Below are 21766 nucleotides of genomic sequence, written 5' to 3'. Positions count from 1 at the left end.
ATTCCAGAATTATCAAAGTGGACATAATACTGGTGTTGAGCCTTGCCCAGAAGGCCTTCAGCACATTTGAAATGGCAGAACTGAGCTGGACATAAAGCAAATGGTCATTCTGGTGAGGCCACGTAGTTTCGGATGGGCACAAAAGATGTGGTTAGTTGTACCAGCAACACCCTGAAAGATGTGCTGGTCAAACAGGAAAAGGGAAAGAGTGAGCAAACTGAGAGCCCAAAAGGCAGAAATCATGTCTGAGTGAGTTATGTCTTCAATTTAGACCTGATCCTGGGCCCAGTTAAACATGCTTTGATCTCAGTAGAATCTAATTATAGATAGGAAAAAATAAAAGCAAATTACCTACAAAGACTGCAACCTGAGAGCCAGAAAGTCAGAAGAAAATACTGGAAACTGTGGAAAATTTGAAAAAAATCCCTAGAGACACAGTAAATCAGACTGTGAGCTGAGACCAAATTAATATAAATGCTATATAGAATAGTCCACTTTCTCCCAACAAGGGAGGTGCATTGTCCAAGCAAAAGCAGGAGTTTATAGGGAATCCTGACTTACTTGTCTGGAAAAGCCAAACCAGACGGCACTCAATGGACAGAGGTGCATCAAATGACTTCCAGTAACTAAAAATCCTTCTGGTTACTGATCTCTCACAGCATGTCAAGAAATTTCTCCAAGCTGAGCTCATGCCCTGACATTCAGTGAAGCAGACATCCCGTCCAACCCAAAGGGTAAATTCGCAAAGGCAGGAGTCATTCTGACACACTCTTGCATGGCTAGGCTCTCTTTAACATTTAAAAAAAATAAAATAAAATAAATAACCCCAAACACAATATAGAAACATTAAACTATTACCAAAAAGTTCCAAATGTGACCAGAATAACAGATTATTTTTTTTCAACCCTTGAATATAGTGTGGCATTTTACATCAGTCAGGATCTCTATGTCTTACAGAACAGAAATTTACAATTTTTTTAATGTTTTCCTTTTTTCCTTTGGTTTAAACAGAGTCAGAAATGAATGAAGCTGAATGAGCCCTCTGGGTCAGAGTGATCCCATCTGCAGCACAATCGTCCCCAATACTGATCTTTGCTTTTTTCACACCTGACAGGAAGCTCCTCAATCTAATTATGCTTTTAAGTTACTGTAATGTTATATGCAATAACTCTCAAAAGGGACTGATACTGCCCTTTTAATCCAAGAACTGAAAAGGTAGCCCATATATGGATTTCTTTGTAAAAACAGATAAACCATGTGTCTCTTTAATCTTTTTGAAGTTTTTCCTTCATTTCAGGAGTGATGATCCTTCATTAGATAACAAGTGGGAAAGAGTGATGCCCAAGGAAGCACCCTATAACCAGAACAACAGTGAAAGGCAGCTTAGTAAAAATATCTTTTTATGAAGCAATATAGATGGCTAAAGACACGGAGATAAGGAAGACTGAGCAAGTATAGTCCTGAAAACTTGTGACTAAAAAATAATGACCAGATATTCAATTACCCATGTTACATACTGCCTCTCTTCCTGTTCAGGTGAATAGTTAGCAATGTTGGGCTAAATTTCTTGTTCTGTGCAACCTTTATCTTCCATTACTCAGCAAACCCCTCTTACTTCTCAAGTCACCAGAAGTTTAAGAAAGATCCAGCAGAGGAACTCTTCTGTATAGTATTCCAAAATTCACCCAATTTCTGTAAAAGCTTTTAAAAAAAATACCCAAGTAAGAATGAACATTGCTAAAGTAAATTTTACTAAGTATTTTCTCAGAACAAGTATTCTCCTACAGGCTGCTTTCTCTATGTATGCTTACCTATGATTTTAACCTTCCTCATGGAAAATTCTCACTGACTTTACTGGGAGTTTCTCAGAAGAAATGAACATTTCATACCACTGTGAATCCCAAACCAGAGTGGATTTCTTATTCACAATCTTCAGTCAAAAATTGACACTGAATTTGATGAAAAATTGAGTGGCAAAAGTATTTCAACATAAGATAGGAAATCCTATTCATTTTCATAAACAAAGCAGAAATGCTTAATATTTGTTTTAAATTATCGGTGAAGAATGGCACTGTCAAGTGATGGTAACCCAGTCAAGGTCAAAGAAAATGCCTGAATTTATTTTATGTGAGAAGGAGGTTGCTACTTTGCTAAAGGTGAGATTTTCCATTGCATATATACCCTTCAATATATATCAGTGCTCTGCCCAAGATGGGAGACATTAACTTTTCATGCAGTAGGTTGGATTGATGCATTTTGTAAACGAAATATTTCAAAGACCCTTTTTGGAAATGCCCCAGGGAGAATTGGAAATTCAATAAGTCAATAAACGCACCTATAAATATCCCCATAAAATAGAAATTTCATCTTCATTAGCTCTTTACACTTGTGCAAAGTCAGGTGTACCTGACAACAAACAACCTAAATAATAGGGTTTTTACAGCCTCTTTCTCATGCATAAAGGACTGCAAGATGTGCTGAGGAGAAAAAAGAATCTAGGTCTGGGGAGTCTGATGCTAATAATTCAAATGATCTTGAGGCTCCATTGATTTCAGTGACCTTCAGTTACCAAGTTTAGACTATCTAGGAATCTGATATCTCCTGAATAACTTGCTGTCATGATGAGCTGCTCTCAAAGGAAAGAACATATCTACCTCACCTGCTTCACACACACACCAGAATCATATGGAAAGGCAGCAAGTCAGAAGGGCTGGGCCACCTCCTTAAGGTCCAAACGTTGCAGAAATAGTCAATGAAAATGTTAATTAAAGAACAAATTGACAAGCTGTTGTACAAACTGGCTCCACATCCTGAAATGTTTAGAAAGCAAAGGTTATCTCTAAAGAGCTTGTTACCTGATGTTTTTGTGGATCAGTAGTACTGTGGGAAAGTGCAGCACCTGAAAGGTGCCCATCGCCAGGAGGTTTCCCTGCCCCAGTGCTGGGAGAAACATGGGATGTGGTCAGCAGCTGAGCACTGATGGGACCATAGCCATTGGAAGGTTGATGAACATTGTTTGAGGCAGCAGCTACTTCATCTTCATCACCGGAGTCTGTAATCAGGATAAACTCAGCCTTAAAAAGGTCATTCTCCTGCATTTCTCCTTTGCTTGGATTACACCCCAGGGACTGGAAAGCTGTTCGGGTGCTGTCTGTACAGACAGTGGACACACAGTCTTGTTTGGTCCCACTCTTTAAGACCAGCTCATCAGAGACTGCTTCAGACTGCAAAAGATACAAGAAAAAAGATCCCAATTAACTGCATTTTATTTGTGTTCCCCAAAATGTGAAGCATATCTGGCTTTAGGTAGCGGCTGTCTCTGCACTACCAAAAGCGCAGTGGGCAAATGAAGAATTTTAGGGATGAGTACACAGCAGAAGCCACTTCCCCAGGGAGTCCCAGTTTCCAGCCCCCAGTCTAAGCTGTGGGGGCTGCCTTCCCAGCTACTCACAGAGCAAGAGGGGGCTCTGAGCACAGCCATGGCCCGAGACACGGCGGGCACTGGGAAGGAGGGTGCAGTGAAGCCGAATGAGCTGTCAGACACACTACACCAGACACGATGGGAAGGCATCCCGACCGCGGGATCCACGGAGCAGACAATGCTCCTCAGAGGAGCAAATATGGGACAAAACCTATACATATTAATGAAGAAACAAAGGCCCTTAAGACAAGGCATTCTCCGAAGACAGCAAACAGACTCAGAGGTCAGAGAGCTTTACTGAATATTCAAGCTTCGCTTGACCTGTGCTTGGCAGCACAGACCACAATTGTTCTTCATATTTTCTGCAATTTCCACATCCAGTATGTCATTTCTCAAGCATGCTTCAGATAAAAACAGGAATAGTGCAGACTGCACATATGACACATATATTAAATCATTCATTATCAAAACTGCTACAGTAAATCATATTTTCCGTAGAGGAAGAATCAGGTAAATAAATAGAAATATTGTGTACTGCAAGAGGAAGCCTCCAGATGGGGCTCATATTTGAATGCTGCTTGAGGAACACGGTAATTATGAATTTCCACTTCACTTGCAGCTCCATGAGTCCTGCAGTTCAGTTACTTGAAAAAATATTGGATCGCAAAGGGGGGATATCACCTTTATGAGTTTGACAGTGTTATTTTGATTATTTGATGTTGGTTGCTGAAATATTGTTCAGGTTCTAGACATTTTAGAAGAGGGAGTAATCTGTGCTATGAAGGCCTCACAACTGCATCAACTGCCAGAAAAGTTTCCTCTGTCTTCAGAGAAAGACATGAGGATGGATGACAGGAAGACCTAATTCTGATTTATCCTGGGAATTACTTATAACAAAACCAATATAAGCAGCTGTAAATGTAGCTAATGAGCAAAACTGCCTGGAGATAATATTCCAGTGAATATCTCTTCAAATATACCCATCCTTTGCCCAGGCCTAATCCCTTTTTCAACAGATAGGGAACTGAAATGCTGGAATGTGTTCAGGTCAGAGGGCTGCAAAATCCTGTGAAAAGTTTATTGGAAATTGGAAAAAAGTTTATATGGAAAAGAACCCAAAACTGCAGCCTCAGCAGTTGTTGTGTTGTTTTTTTTCCTTCAGTCCCAGGGGAGGAGCTGTTACACAAAAGCAGAATTGCCATAAGCATTAATATTAGCCAGAGGACTGTGGTAGCCTTTCAACCAGCATGGAATAAAATAAGAGGGCATTAAGTGTTGTGAGGCAGGAAAGGAATAATAAACAAAGGGTTGACTAAAGGAAGGAGAGCCAGGAATATTGTGCTGCTGACTTCACCATTGAAGGAAGACAAGCTTTCAAAAATCCAAAGCTTGCTTCCACTTTGATGCATTGCAACACAGATGTGCAAGGAATTGGCACCTTTCTGGAAGCCACAGCATTCGCTGAAACCAGGATCCAGCGAACAATTCCTGGCCAATTTCCATGTCATAACAGTCCTTGCACACCACCCTTGCTGTCACGAAGATCTAGAAGGAATCCCCCTCACCTGCCGCTGCATGACTGACAGGACAGAATTGAGATGATGAAGGGTTTCCTTCCAATATAAAATCTGCCAAAGGCAAAGGAAGCTATTGAGCCGACGCTCATCTTCTCTTGCACAGTGATTCCACACCTTGGTAATTAAACCAAGCACAAGCCAAGAAACCATTCAAGATTTTCTTTATTTTTTGAAGAAGTGGAAAAAAAAATGCAAACAAAAATCTACCTTATTTACAATTTTTTGGTTGCTCGGATCCTTTGGTTCCTCTGGAATTGTCACAAGGAACTTAGAGATATCCACAACCTCAAAATGAGTTGGAAGTTGTCCAATGGATGGTACGAATGTGAACGTCAATGGTTTGGTTCCAGATTCTTGTGAAGAGACCTACAAAACATAAGATTGGTTCAACTTCTTTATTCAAATAAGACAATTTTTATCAGAGTTGAGATAATATGAATAACATGAAATAATTAATCTACATAACTTGCATGTCTGTTATTAACTCTACTGGCCATTGTTTTGGTGGGTTTTTTTAATTGGCTAATTGTATATTAAAGCCTTATTTAACAGATAGAATACTGCCTTGGCTATACTCATCAGCATTCTCTATATTCTAGTGGTGTGGCACAGCAGACAGGGGAATTTTTGTTTATAGTTTGCTATCCTTTCAATTTTCCATAACAAAATCAAAAAGCCATATTCAATCCATTTCAAGGCTGTTTTTATCATTGTTTAACTCCACTTTAGTAGGATAACAATTCAATTACACCAGTGTATCTGAGCAAATTATAGCCCCTAGAGTATTTGCTTAACAAAAACCAAATTTGAAATACCTTTGCTCTGAAAAAAAAAAAAAAGATGTTCACATTTTCTAATGCAAATGCAGCCAATTCTGAGCAATATCTGAAATAAATTGTGATTTAAGTATCTTCTCCATTTTCTTTGGGCTTTCCAGCCACATACAGCAACAAATTGTTAGTCTGTCTGCTTACTTCTCCCTCCCCCTGTTGCCCTCTCAGTAGGACTGTGTATACAAGGCCTGAACGCACCAAGACAGACTAAATGAAGGCAATTTCACCTAAATGTTCAATTTTATCACAGTGGTCTTCGATCACTTGAATCCCCTTCACAGGAGATGGATCAGGGAAACAAAGTCCACATGCCTTTGCAAGGTAAATAGAGGGAACCACACCCCAAACCACTGAACCTGACGTGATGACTTTTCCACTACTTATTGGTATAAAAAAATTATTTTTTCTGATACAAAACTATGGAGTACACTGATTTTCCTTTGTCATATCATCTGATGTAAACCTTACATCAGACTGTTAATTGTCTTTTAAATGAACTCTAATATGTAGAGGCTTGAGCTGTACTGAATCAAACAGGAAAACAGGATTATTGCTTTAGCTCCCTTTTTTTTTTGTTGTTTTTTTGAAGTGAAATAAATTGAAGAACTATGATTCTCATTATGCTTCTTCATAATTTGCATCTATAGGTAAATAGTAATTATGAAACAGAGTGGAATTTGGTTTACAGTACTTGATCATCTTGAGGCTGGAACATTAAAATGATGGACACAGATTTGCAGTTTTAAAAAACGCTAGGCAAATATTAGTTACTTCTACTAACAGCTTCCTCCTGGAGTGCTTGGGTAAAACAGAGGCAGGTTATTTGTAGAAATGCTGTCAACTGCTCTTCATAGTTTGGAAGAACTGTGCTCTCTCAGACACATCCAGGTGTGCATGTACAAGATGCCCTCCTACTTTTACTCCCCCCTCCATTTCACACAAGTGACCAAGGACTGGAATATACAATGCATGGCCTGAATCAACAGTGAAAGCTAAATGCTGCACCATTCCAGGAGCTCAGGTTATTTTATGTGAAGGAGAAACAACTGATCTGTCCTTCTCTCAGGAGCTAAGGCCCTTGAGTCTGATCACTGCTTTTCATAAAAGAGCAAAGCAATTTTTAAATATTATAAGCCACCACATTAAACAGTCCTTGCACCTGATAAAAGCCAGCAGGATACCAAAGTACTCAAGGACGTACTCGTTAGTGAGCAGCTGCCAGTGCCCACAGCACAGCCAGGGATGCAGCCTGCAGCTGAGCACCTGCTGCACCCAGAGGTGCCTCCAAGGTGCAGGATTACCTGCACACAGGCAGGAGCACCCATCACATTAGCATTGGTAATTTCTGCACAGCTGACACAATTCACAGCTGACATAATTCAAGGTGCAGGATTACCTGCACACAGGCAGGAGCACCCATCACATTAGCATTAGTGATTTCTGCACAGCTGACACAATTCACTGCAGTCTTACACAGTACCTGGGTCTACACCAAAATCAGCTAGAGATGGCCTTTGCTTTCCTGAAGACCTGTAGTTTTGCTTTCATCTTCTCTCTAATTAGGAAGTTCAGCTGATGACTTTGGCTACCTTGGTCATCTTTAAAAACATTTTCCCCTTCTACCTCACCCTCTAGTCATGCTCTTGTTTTGACATTTGATTTCAGCTGTTCTGTATCACTGGACATTCTTGAGTCAGAGGGCAAAATATTCCTTGTAAAAGAAAAAGGAAGAGAGCGAATAAGTGTGCAAATAGCAAGCCCAACGACAAACAGATTTATGGCAAATTCCAATATAATGTGGCAGTATTGCTAAACTCTGCATATTTCTAATGAGGAAATACAAACAAGAAATCAGACAAGAGGCTCCAGACTGTTGCATAGTAATGGAGATATCTTGATATCACCTAATTTTATATGTGTCTTACCCTGCTCTCCCAATTTTATTGTTTTGGTGGAAAAATTAAAGAACACACAAAGAAAACCTTGGTGTATTTGGCCTAAAGACATTGTGGAAATAATCACCAAAATTGCTTTCAAGCTAAAACTGTGATTGGAAAATACATAAAGATGGAAAAACAAGATTGTTTTTTCAGGTAGGAGATGCCATTAAATCATGGCATTATTTATATTCTCCTAGTGTAAATTATTTTCTTAGAGTTTAGAGAGCATACACAAGCAAATGCAATTCCTGAATTTCAGACAGTGTTAAGTTGCCAGATACTGCACTATGCAGTGACAGGACTGTGCTCCTCTTAGTTTCACTCATTGCAATTGAGCAATAGGAACTTCCAGCTGGTAAAACTGGTCATGCAATCTAAGCTGCTTCACAGAAACCTAGACAAGCAAATATTACATGACTAGCCAGAAAACACAAACATTGCCACTGGGGGAAAACAAAAGAGAAATATTTCTTGCTTTAAATTATTTTTAAGTGCTTATTTTCATTTTATATTTTTTTTAAATAAGTAAAAATATTTTGACATTTTAAAATTCAAATTTTAATTGAACAATGTGAAGCAGAAGGAACTGCTACATACTACTTTCTTTTTTAAGGTAGAAAAAATGTTTTTGCACCTTCTTTCATATACTCATATACTCATTTCATTTACCATCTCTCTCACTGGCTGATGTTTCTAACCTTAAAGATATGAAAAGAAATGAACAGGCTGGACTTCCAGCACTTCATTACATCTATTAATAGCCACTCTGATATGTAGAGGTAAACAATAAAGAAAAAGGCTAAAAATTCAAATATATATTAAAAAAATATATGAAATTTCCTATCATATTTTCTCCATAATCAGTAGTAACAGCAGAGGTAATTCAATACCATACATTCCCTGCTGCTGGAATTCACTTGAATCAATACAGTTACAGTGACAGAAAAATACCAAATGTGACACCTACTGAATTCAATACTAAGGAATTATGGTTTACATTATATAATCAATCTTATGCACATGAAATAACTGATTGCTTATATTGCAGCCTTCACATTAATTATTTCTTTGAAGAATACAAATTACAGAGTTTAATATAAATAACCTTTGAATATCCACTGATGGCTATTGGCAGCTGCATAATATATTGCCAAAAAGCTTCAATACAAAAAATTTATTCTAGATGAGTTCCACGAGCTCCTATGTCATCAATTTACAAACAGGTTTGTTGCCTAATTAATACCATCATTTTACAGCTGCCCTGGGGATAGTAACTTAAATTATATTAATTACTGTTTTCATTACCACAGCTTCTGTAGTCCTGACTTGTAGAGCCCATTTTTATTGTCTTGGTTACCTTACGAGTACAAATGAACACTTCCATTTAATCTCTCATATGCTCTATATGCATTCAGCATGCTGCCTATTTTGTAATTTAAATTGAGGTTCCATTGTCAATGATTGCTTCTTAGGACTTCCTTCTGGAATATAGATTGCTAAAGTGAAATTCAATATGCTGGTTCACGTTACCACTTCTTCCACTGATTTGCTGATGTAAGTCATTCTGTTAATGAAGCAACACCCTGAGAAAACCTCATTCTTGAAACATCTAGTTCTTCCTTTGAAGATATTTATTTGTTTAAAGGACAGAAAAGGAAATTATGAGTAAATAATAGCAAAATAACAAGTGTGTACGCCATAAAATAGAAACATGTTGATGGAAGCACTGCTTCGCTCAGAGCACAATTCACATGCCCACAATTCCTGAGTGATAAATATAGCTCTGACACTCAGAGAGAGCACAGCTAACACCATTCACCCAGCCAGGGAGAGGGGCCATGCAGAAGCACAGCCTTTACATTCTGTAATCTCTCCTTAAACTCCTTTTCTGTGTTCAGACTAAAGTCAAACCACAAAGAGACATTGTCTCCTCCTCGAGACAGAGAAAAATCTAGTCAGATGGATTATCAATTAATGAGATGTAAGAATCTTCATCCTATCTTCATATCCTGACTTATTGTAGCTATCACAGTAACTTAATATGGATTAGTTGTTTATTGCGTAATATGAGCTCTGGCTTTCCTAAAACCTTTTATAAACAGCAGCAGATGATCATCTGAACACCAACTTTCTCTCTGTGAAACTTCGGAGGAAAAAGCTAAACCTATTCCAAAAGTCCAGAATGAAATTACAGTCAAGATGAAGTTTGTACCAAAGTTCCCAAGGACAGCAGTGGTCCAGAAGCTTCCCCAAGCTTTATGTGACCATTCTATAACCTTCAGCAAATAATTTGTGCTTCTTTCATTTCATCAATACACACTCAAATGCAGACAAGTATCTTTTGAAAATGAATGTGTGATGTGTGTAAAGCACTAGAAGGAGCAAATGAATAATAGCAAAAAATTTTAATCTATTATTCAAAATGCAAGAGCTCGTTCAGATTAAGTGGGCTTTTTTCAAACACCATTTTAATTAGCTCTTCAGCCCAGCAGACTTTATACAACTGTAATTGCTCTTTGATACTGCTCTACACATATGCAGCTAAGTTTAATGAGAAGTAAGTAAAAATAATGTTTAATTTCCTCCTTTTGCTAAAGGCAAGTAAAATACCTTAATACCCTATGCTTACTTGACTTAATTAAATGCAGTGTGACTAAATGGTCATAAAATATTAGACCTTAAGATGACCTGGGTCTTTAAATCATTTTTATAGTATCACTGACACCCTTAAACCCCTTATTTGCTTCCAGTCTCCAAAATTTCCTAAGAAGCAACATCTCCCAAGTGAAAACATCCCAAGCTGCTCTAGTCCATCACCCATGCATGAAACCACAGCTAGGCTGTCCCATACCCAGACTGCCCCTAGCTTCTGCCTCAGCAGGTAATCACCACTTCCTTCTGACAGTCCTCTGCTCATCTTGCTGTGTGGATCAGCCAGAAATTAAGCTGAAATATTGTTGCTGGTTTTGCACTATTGTGGTCAGGCTTGCCATCTGGCCTTCCACAGAAGGCAGTCAAGGACTGACAAAAGTAGACTGAAAAAGTTTGAAGGCTGATTGCAGAAGAAAAAATTTTTTAAAATCAAAACAAAACAAAAAAGTGGTGCTGTCTAAAATGCACATGGACTGCTTATCAAATATTTTTATGTTGTTCATTGTCAGAAGACTCCTTGGGAAATGTGAGACTTCAGATGAAATCCAGTGCCTGTAGATATAGAAAAATATCTGCCTCAAAACTTACAAGTCGTTACAAGGTCATAGGATTTATGCCTTCATATGTAGAACATCCATACTAGCACACTAACAGATACATTTAAAAACAGATACACTTAAAAACTGATATACATAATATATGCTTGTGCAATGTCATGATACCTCTGCCCCACAAAAAAAGGCTGCACACTGGTGAGTCACATTATTATAGCAGTGAGGCAAAACGGATCCTAATTTTCCAGTCCATTTATGAACAATTCCGTCTTGATTATTCAGTGAGAAATTTAAAGTTAGAATTTATTTTTTTCCTGTAAGAATTTCTTGCAATTTCAGCCCTGAAAGAGAGTCCCAAAATTCTGCTGTCACCCTTACAGCAACCTTGAAGCACATACTCATTAATCTCTATGACATCATTTCCCTCATTTTCTTTTCCCAAAAGCTGTGTCTATCAATAAGAGGGTGTAGTTTTCAAATCAAGCACTGGAAGGATAAATAAATCCCTCCTTACATCTGTCAGAGCTGGGACATCAGTCTTGGGGGATGATGCTAGCAAGGAACTTCAATTTTATAGCATCACACACCAGCCATTTGCCTTTTGGTGCCACAAAATGTCTGAGCAGTTGAGGGCCAGAGGGATTTCATCCACAGCAGCTCCCTCCCACAGAGCTGAGGCTCATTTGTGGTGAGGTTCTGCCACCACACACTGAGCACAGTCCTGCCCACAACATCAGAGGAGAATCAAGCCCAGTGGTGCTGCCACCACAGGTGAGTATCTCCCCTGTTCTCCTTTCAAAAACACATTGCAGAGCAAGTTCGGTAACACACAGTGACATTGTTGCAAGCAATACATTTTGGAAGCAGGTGGTGCCCAGCATCACAGCTGTGCCTGCAGATATCCCTGCATCTGTTGAAAACTACATCCTCTTATTGATAGAATGACAGAATAGTCTGAGTTGGAAGGGACCCATAAGTATCAACGAGCCCAGCCCTTAAGTGAGTTTCCAGGGATTGAACCCACACTTGGCATTCTTAGCATATGCTTTAACCAATTGAGCTAATCTCCTAGCAGACCATTAATTTTGTACAGAGGATTAACTACAGAGTGACTCCAGAAAAAGGACACATACATGCTAATACTACATGCCATACTATCATAGCTTGAAGGCTTTTAAAGAAAAAACAAGGGATTTTAAAAGATGCTTCCAAAAGTACAAGCACAAGATAATAGCAGAAGCCCTGAAAGTCCAAGTGTGGAATAGGAGACCTAGGATTACAAGCACAAATCAGTAATAAGTTGTTACTCACTACAGGAATGCAACCTTGTGTGCTGGTATTAAGGATAACAGAGCAAGCAAAGGACCAGTATCTGGAATACATAAAACATATCAAACACCATCAAATTTAAATATAGGATGTGCTGGCCAATGAAGGAGGAACAACTAAACTGTAAACAAAGACAGTAAAGTAGCTTTAAGTGCACAGCACAGCGTAAGCCCCACCATCAACATCATCCACCTTCCTGAAAGCAACTGGAGATGCTGGCAGTTTCCATAAAAATGTATAGAAGATAAAAGTGGTAGAAAGGAGAAAGTTGTCTAGGTTGCTTTCACCTGGGTGATCATTGGGAATGAGCTGCAATAATAGGACCATTTGGACTTTAAATGTGAGTATGTCTGTGCCTAGACTACATCATAGTATAAGTCTCATGGATGTGACAATTTGTGTGCACTTGGGTAAACAGTACAATGAGGAGACGCTAAGAGAAAACAGATTGAAGAGAGGGAAAGTGTGAGAGGTAGTGCACAAAAGTCTTTCCCAAATGGATAAACTCAGAGGATTAGTGGTCCTGTTGAATACAAAATAAATTATAAGTTCAGAGTACCAAGCATCAGCCCAAAATCACCAGGACACACAGGAATCAGCAACAAACGAGTTGAACCCCATCCAAGACAGCTGTAGATGAAGACTGCAGGATTACACATACAGGTCACTCTCTTAGAAGCCAAAGGCATAGTAGTAAAGCCATCTGCTTTTGCACAAAGGGCTCTACTGCCAGCTGTGGCTCCAGCTGGGCATGAGTTAGTGCATGAGGGTTTGAGAAAGCTGATTGAGCAACCAAACGCACCCTGTGAATAATTATCTGCTTTAATAACAACAGCCTCATTCTCTTAATGATAATATCTTGAATAGCGAAAATGTTTGTACAAATGTTGTTTCTGAGGAGTGCTTCCTTCAACTTGTTCCTGTCAGGGAAAAGGGAATTAACAACATTATAACTCTGTGATTAGACTCCTAGTTTTTCAATTAGAATAACTACAAATTTTTGCATCTCTGTATGTGTTTCTCTAGCTAGAAAAAGTTGCACAAGGTATGTGGTCTTACCATCCCTGAGGTTTGGGAGTGATTCGGATGCAGCAGATAAGATTGAGCACTTCCCACCTGTGCAAGGTTTCTGCTCAGTTTTGAAGCACTGCCTTTCTGGTTTCCTTAGATGCAACTGAAGGAGGACTGGTACAGCCTCACTCCAGCAGATGACTTACACTTCAAACTTCTCCAGGTTAACAGTTGTGTGTGAAATCCCTCATGGACCCTTATGAGGATATGCTGGATATCAGGGCTCTCAGTGCTTCAGGGCAAACCTGCTGTTAGCCAGAGCACTTAACTAATATTTTGGCAAGAACAACATCATTTGTTTCACAACAGAATTTTCTCTGTTTTTCTTCAGGTATAAGTCTATTCAAAACACTTCAACACAGTCTGAAAACCCCAGTCATCCAAGTCTGACAGGAAGAAATGAACAACCATGGCCCTTTGTACCATGGTCACCTGCTAAGTGTAGCATTTACTCTAAGAAAAACTGTCCTCAAAGCTGAATGACTACATCTTCAGCTTCAAATTCATTCTCACTGCCAGCACTTTCAGCATAGAAAATTCTTTCCAGGAGAGGATACAAGGGAGTTTCCAACACTCCCCATTCAAAGACTGCAGCTACCTTTGTAAGATTTAATGTGCCTATTCCCACACTCCAGGTTAACAGATCCTGCCATTACCTCCTGCCCTGATACAACCAGCTCCACCTGCTCTCATCAAAACTCCAAAATGCAGTGATATGCTCATACACGACCTGCAGCTATTGCATGCATGTCTCCACTGACAGCTGTCTTCTCATTTTGATTCTCCAGTTTCCTAGAAGTTTCTTTTTCCTCTAATTTCCTTCTTTTATTACTGCTGACTCTTCTCAGCTAAACAAAATTTGTTAAAAATACATTTAAGTTTTTGATGGCTTCCTCAGTTGAGTTATTGAAATACTTTCGTTTTTTTAAAACTGTAAAAGGTAAGGGATTTTGAGAGTTAAAATGTTTTGGATGAGTTTTGTCTAATTGGAAAGTAAATTTTTATTTAAAAATATTCAATCTTACAGGAGGAAAGTAAAGGCTGATGTGATTTGCTTCTGGCAGCACAGATTTAAAAAATTTCTTCCCTGTGTTTGGACTCTGCTATTACTATTGTTTTAAAATAAGAATCACATTTTCAATAGATATCTTCTTCCCAAACTGATACAACTTATGTCTGCTGAGGTACTGCTGAGAAGCTAAATTTCTGGAGCAGGGACCCAAAGAATATTAAGAATATTAAGAATATTAAGAAAGAGTTGTGTTAAATTTTCAAAAGGCCATACAGCTGCCACTCACATGCCAATGACAGCTAATAGCACATCTTTCATGTTTTGGTGTTATGTCACTAAATGATTGTGACATACTCTCAAATATTATTTTCAAAATTCAAAAAGCCATCTGGCCTCCTCTGGATTTAACAAGCTTTGTTATCAATCAGAAAAGGGTATTTTGAAAAAACAAAAGCAATGCTGTCATAGATTTCAACACGGGCAAATTAAAACCTTAGTCTTTATCTACTCATATATGACCAGACTGAGGGCTTCTAGTTAATCTGTGACCATATTTTTCTGCTGTCATTCCAGCAGAAAGCAGTCAAAGTCTTGTAATACCAGCTAGCCCATATTCCTCAGCTCCTTTCCATAAAGAAAACAGAGTTCTCATTGATGGTACATTAGGGATACACAGAGTACTTTGGAAGTATCAGCTGCTAAATTTTCAGCTTTTAAACAAAGCACACATAGGAGAAGGCAGTTAATATTTTAATCTCTAAGAAATGCTTTATTTCATCTTGTATTATCAGCAATAGGCTTCCCATCAGAAGCTGCACCCTTTACAGTCATATGTCCCAGGAATTTAACAAATAATTAATACAAGCTCTCTACGAGAATTCTTACCTGTCCCCTACTAATAAAACTCAGAGGGCTGATAATTCAGATGCCTCCTGCAGACTGCTGTAGAGCACAGTTGGAAGATAAATAAAAAAATGAACATTGAAAGAACAGCAACAAAATGTCTGTGATAAAACTGAACAAGGGGTCATATTTTCCCCTTCTCAGCAAGCATTTTCAGAGGTCCTTTTAATGAGCTATTTTCTGAGTAGGTCTGTGTGGGCCCAGAAGAATGCTGGCTACAAAGAGTAATTATTCTGGCACTCAGCTACTAGCAAACAATAAGGTAATGCTGAATGGCTGTTGGCTTCTTCTGCACGTTCACAGGAGGGCATGATAATAAACTTAGAATCTTGTTTACTTCCCTGTGCTAATGATTAAAAAGTAGCTGTCTTTAACCATTTAACTTGAGCTTTCCCAAATATCAAGAATAGTGCATGTATAAGAGTGCTAGGGTCATTTTCATATGACTCAGTCTGTTGGGAAGAATAGCTACACTTGTTTCAATTAAATAATTTTATTTTTACTTATTAAATGATTTTACATTACATAGATACAAACTTGACTTTGTCTCATTAAAAAAAAAAAATTGTTAGTTTTCCACTTTGGAATAATAATTCACTAAATACAGTCATGTACCATTCCTCAGATATTTTAGAGTGTAGGAGAAAGAATAGAAGGACTGTAGGAGAACAGCAGAGTGTACATTTTGCACCAAGAACAAGCATAATTTCTTTAGCCAACAAATCTGGGTAGTGAGAAAACACTTCATGACCAAGTATGCTGCTAATGTCAGGCTTCTAGAGAGTCTTCCAAACTTAATCAAAACCCCATCAGTGTTATGAAGAATACTTTGGGGTTTCAGTTGAAAATGTGTAAATAACACTCTTTCCATAGATGCTATGAACTAACTAAAAGGATCAGAGGATCAAAGGATTATAAAAAAGGGTAGGGGACCTAGTTGAAATGAACAAAAATCTACATGCTGTCTGCTGATACTTTCTTCAGAAATTCCTAGTATTAGAATACAGGTGACAATGCAATGGAAAACACTTTTGCATATAATAAGAAACAATGTCGATTCAGTACTTAATTCCTATGTATTTGACTGTTATGTTGTATCTTCATTCTAGGAAACTGGAATGTAATAATCATAGCTTTAGATTAAAGAAGTAATTGAATTAATTTACTGACAGAACAATATCAGAGATTTTATATATATATATTTATTGCCTTTATTTCCTATAATACACAAAATAAACTCAGTACAATCAAGGTTGACTCTGGCAGTAATCCCAGTATATTTCACACAGATTCTTAAACCATCCTCATCACCAGGGAGAAATCATTACCCCATGTTGTGCATTAAGTGACATTCCTGACATAGATTACATGGGATGGATTCTGTCTCTCCTCCTGTAAAGGACGTTTAGCATCTTGATGATGTTAGGAGCATTCATAAGTCAAGGTTCTCCTGTGCTGTGTTTTCTATTAACTAAAGACACATGCCCTCTTCTACAAACTCTAGGTTTTAGAGTCCAAAATTTTGTAGCCATTCAAAGACACCTTTGCTCCTTTTGCCTTAGTGGGAGATAAATGTGCAGTCTCCCAAAAGCAGATTCAGATGTCAGACTCCCTGACAGATTCAGGGAAAACGTTGTTTGCTTACTGCAGTGCTCTAAAATGCCTGGATTGAGGAGAATCCTGCAAGATTTCAGAATGATAATTTATACCTTTTTTATCACTTTGAACCATTTTTTCTTAAAGTTACTAGAAATAAGTCAAATTTTACCCAAGAATTTAGTGAAAATGAGTATGATTCTGAGTTTCTGAACTTGGTCTTAGCTTTGAAAAGGGAAGAAATATATCTTGGATGAATATTGAAATTCAAATTCAAATCAAGTAAAATAGGAGGTTAATATAAAGTTTAAAAAAATTGAAAGCATTTCAGCTATTTCAGTTTGTTAGTTTGAGACATCAGTCATAGTTTTAATTTTCAAGAGCAGGTATCATTAAACCAGACATCAAATATATATCCTTCATTTAAATTCAACAGAAAAGACCCTATAACTCATGTATTACTTTTTCATCCAATGTTTTGACAAGTTAGAAGATTTACAGATAATAAACAGGTTTGGACTTAATAAAAGTCCTTGTTCTGCGTCAGCAAATGACTCTTGCAAGTATTCTTTATCCCAGAGATTATATGTCCTGTGAACAATATTAAGAAATGACAAGCATTTTTAATAAAGCTCTCCTATCTGCCTGCACAAGGCACCATGCAATCTGTGAAGGGTTCATGATCAATGTCTTCTGAACAGCTTAATTAGTTTACATAAAACAGCAGCATATCTAGTCTCAATTAAAAAAAAAAAAAATTAAAATCCTAAAACTCTGGGTCATGCATCAAGACCATCCTAACAGCAATGTATTGGCAATCCAATAAAATTTTAATTGTGCACACTTTTCACTAAATCTTTGAATTGTTTTAAAATATTCTTAACTCAGTTTTTAGACAAAAGGCACTGCTGCACTATTTATATAAAATTCTTTTTCATAGTGTTAGACTTTATGTTCCTATTGACCACAGATCTTTCTTCAGGAAAGAAATGATGAGGAGCTCAGCCTTGCCACAGCTATCCAGGTGAGGCATTGATTACAGCAGAGACTACAGGTCAAGGGGAGAGCTCAGGAGCCCAAGAAGAGCAAAAGGCAGACATAAACACAGGCTCAGTCCTCTTCCCTAAAACACCCATTCTCTGACTCTTAAAGCAAGTGTAATCAGTGACAAATACTCTCCCAAAAAGTTGTTCTATCATGCAGTATTTGTCTCACAGCTCCAGTCTCTGACTTTGCATCTGCCCTGCCTATTAGGTCTTGTTTAACTAGCCAGAAATTGGCATGGAGAAAATAATCTAAATGTTAAGGAAATTGATGAAGTTATTTTTGGAAGTAACTTAAAAGCCCTCTTGTACAAAAAAAAAAAAAATAAAAAACTTTTCTCTGCTTTCCAAGGAAGATCATTTTAGAAAATTACCAAATATACTAGTAGATGATGAAATTCCATTAATTTAAAAGGTTGCCCTTGAATTCAGTAGAAGTCAGATGCTGTGCTTTGTTGCATGTTGCCTCAGCAGACTCTATATTGCCATTGCACATAGGAAATCCCATCTCCTTTGCAGTTCTGCAGTGGACCAGGAATTTTTAATTTAAGTATTTTCTTCCACATTAAAAAAAAGTCAGTTTGCTTGAACAAAACCTTTTGACAGAACATATTTGGCTTTATTCATTTCATCTGGATAGTGCCTTGAATCCAGGAGGGAATGACAAGTGAAAGCACCAGAATGGAGAGACAGAACTGCTTTTGAATATGTCTCTCTTTGAATGACAAGAAGGAAACTCACCCCATGTTTCCTACAGTGCTAATGAATGACCCAGCTACCAGACTATTTTCAGATGTCTCTTTCTCAGATGTGTTTTTCAGCCTAAGCTTTGAAACAGGTCTTTCACCATTAGCATCAGAAAACAGATTGTCAAAGGTTGAAACCTTTCTTCTGATAAAGTCTTTTCCTAGTCAGAATTGTCAGACACAGTTAATGGTGCTACAACCTTCCAGAGATGGGGAAGAATTTGCCTCAGAAATCCTGACACTAAGGCCTTGGAAGAAGAATTTGAGGAGCGAGAAAGGAGCTTTAGGTAACAGAGGTGACAGGTTTTGTTCTGCAGCACTCACTGGAACCTGCCCTTTGCCTGCAAGCAGCCAGGGGCCACTGCAGCACCTGCTGGTCACAAACAAGCCAGAAGGCTGCAGGTGAATCTGCACATCTGATCTGTCATCAGCCTTTTTTCTTCCTCCAAAACAACGCATATGAGAAACACACATGGTCACAGATTTGAAGCAATTGGCAGACATTTCTGTTTGGCTCCTCACTAATGCTAAATAAACACAAGATTTAAGACTCTACTGACACACAGCTGTTCTTGACAAAATTCAACAATGAAATAGGTTTATAGAGAGTGATTTGTGCTACAAAAAGCTAAATCAGGTCTGCTTAAGAATTCTTTGTCTACTACACAGGACACAAACTATTTCTTAGTCATTGCATTTTCACTCCAAATTACTAGAACCTCAAGCATTCAGTAGAGCATTCAGGATTGACAGGCTTTGGCACAGTTTCTGTAGAAAGTGCGTGTCTTTGTGAGTGTGTGTGTTCATAAAATGGAAGACAGGAGAATGCTCTGTGGGTGGAGGTGAAGTGTCAAGAATTTGGGATTTGCTTTTGCAAACAGCTAGGTCAGCAGACTATCTACTTGCCCTATTACAATACACTATGTCTTGCTCACATGAAACTCTAGAGTTTTTTATGGAAATTTTTAAGGAAAAAATTTAGACTTGAGCAAGATTTTATGGATTTCTCTTGAGATTGTATCAAAATAAAAATAAAATAGGCTTTCATACATTTGCACCTGCTACTTAAAAACACACTTCATTCCATGAAAACTAATGAAAGGCACGGTTCCATAGGAATTATGCTGTATCACATCAGAAGACCAAATTCTAAATTATCAGCTTGCTTCAACCCTAATTACCCATGTGGCACACTTCAGAAGTTGTTTTCTCATCCAGACATAGTTTATCTCTCTTGGAGCGTGTGCACCTGATATCAAGACTATTTTTAAAGGTTATTATCTGTCAGTGGAGGTGCAGACACTGAACCAATCATCTAGACACTGCTGGACATCCACAACTGCAAATGGATTCATTTAAATAGCCTACCATTACTTCTTCCCTGGGTAGCATGAGAATGTGTCTCTGCTGACAGGGGATAACTCATTTGATTTGTGTTAGTCAAGCACTTGCAGTCATGTGGCCTCTCATACCTGGTAAAACAAGACTGAAACATCATGGAAAACTCTTTTGCAGTATCTCTTAGTCAGCAGCATTGAATTTTACATCACTTCTAAGATATTTATCTTCTTTGTTCATTTCTTCTCTTTTTCCTTTGCTGTTTGTCACCACTTTAAAATATCTGGTACACAAATACACACTTAGAAAGTATATTCTGGGAAAGAATTCTTATACACAGCATCCATCATTGCAACTGATCAGTAAGATAAACCCTCTGCTAAAGATTCATTTTTCATCTTTTTTCAGATTGATTGCACACTTTTCCAAGAATTGTAAAAATGCACTCATTAAATTATCAAATACAATTTCTGAGATCCCAATGAGACCTAGTTCAATGCAAAAGCTTTTTCATTATTGTTAATATTATAAAATTAGAATATAATTATTGAAAAATGAAATCTAAAATAAAGTGAAGTACAGGCATATCTTTGAAGAATGTGCAAAGAATGTAATTTACTCATGTAGCAGAAAAGGGAGGTACACAAAAAAGTCACCAAGAATCGGTTTGCTGTTAGATTTTGACATCAAATCTAAGAGATTTTCAAACATTCAATTAAATTCTGTTCAGAATGCAGAGAACCATTAAAAGCTTCTTGACATTTTCTGAGGAAAATTGAATTATTAGGGGGGAAGGAAAAAGACCATAATAAAAATATTTAAGGAGCAAAAAGTTAAAATACTAGGTTAGTATAAGGTAACAAAGAAGGATTTATTTAACAAATACATAGAAATTCCACTGAAAACCATCGATATAAATAATTAATATTTAGGGCAATGCTGAAGCAGCTAAGGATTAGCTATTGCTCAGGACATGGGAATGGAAAGGACAATTTAGGTCCCCTACTCTGGCCCAGTGAATATTCAATTAGTTGAACAACATGAAAGACTTTCATTAGGAGAAACTCACTGACATACTCTGTGCCTAATGATGAGGTATTGTAATTGCCTCTCAAACGGAGAGATGTGAGTTCAGTTCATACTGCTGGCCCCTTTCTCACACTGTTCCCTAGGTGTCAGCTCTCAGACACAGCCTGAGACAGGACACTGCACAAGCTGGGACTCTGGCTGATCCAGTGTGGCAGTTTTTACAGCCTCATTCTTGTAGGAAACTGATACCTAGTTTAGAGGCCTAAATTTGGAAAGAGTCGCAGCTGAGAATGCCGAGCAAGGCGAGCTGCTCCCCCGTGGCTCCGTGTCAGATCCTTACCTCTTCAAAGGGCCAGCGCTTGGGCTCCTTTCTACAGTCAGCTTTTCCTGATGGCTCCCCGAGGCAGCTTCACGGCTCCAGGGTCGTAACTTTCTTGGGTGATTACTACAGAGGGATGGAAATTACCCCTTCCTAAGCTCCAGAGCTCGGGAGACCTGAGCCAGTCTGGGTCACCAGCCGCGCAAATACAGGCTAATTGTGTAACACGTCACCTAATTTAATAAGCGGAGCACAGCTCTGCGCTAACCAAATGACTCATCCTCCACACCAAAGTGGCTCCCATCCAGATGGTCACAGCATGGTGGTGCCTCCTTTCCTTTAAACACGGCCCTCCGAGCTTTAGAGGGGATGTGCCCGTGTGCATGGACAAAACACCGCACAG

The 21766-nt window shown here is 38.3% G+C and overlaps 1 protein-coding gene across 11 annotated transcripts in view; it reads right to left on the bottom strand.

The window, feature by feature from the left end:
• Nucleotides 1–21766, bottom strand: part of MLIP (muscular LMNA interacting protein) — a 106789-nt gene that overhangs the window by 55252 nt on the left and 29771 nt on the right. For 9 of the 11 annotated variants that reach the window (XM_086876094.1, XM_086876092.1, XM_023922484.2 and 6 more), the window contains exons 2-3: nucleotides 5206–5364; nucleotides 2856–3224 (exon numbers count right to left, since the gene is read on the bottom strand). In XM_086876094.1, coding sequence (XP_086732220.1) covers nucleotides 2856–3098 — 243 coding nt within the window. In that variant the 5' untranslated portion in view covers nucleotides 3099–3224; nucleotides 5206–5364. Of the gene's footprint in view, nucleotides 1–2855; nucleotides 3225–5205; nucleotides 5365–7311; nucleotides 7533–15274; nucleotides 15414–21766 lie in introns of those variants that run through there. The other 2 variants (XM_086876093.1, XM_086876095.1) reach the window with 2 other exon arrangements.

Source organism: Cyanistes caeruleus, chromosome 2 (genome assembly GCF_971803275.1).
Source record: "Cyanistes caeruleus chromosome 2, bCyaCae1.hap1.1, whole genome shotgun sequence".
Lineage (NCBI taxonomy): Eukaryota > Metazoa > Chordata > Aves > Passeriformes > Paridae > Cyanistes > Cyanistes caeruleus.
This window is presented reverse-complemented; position numbering and strand designations above follow the sequence as displayed.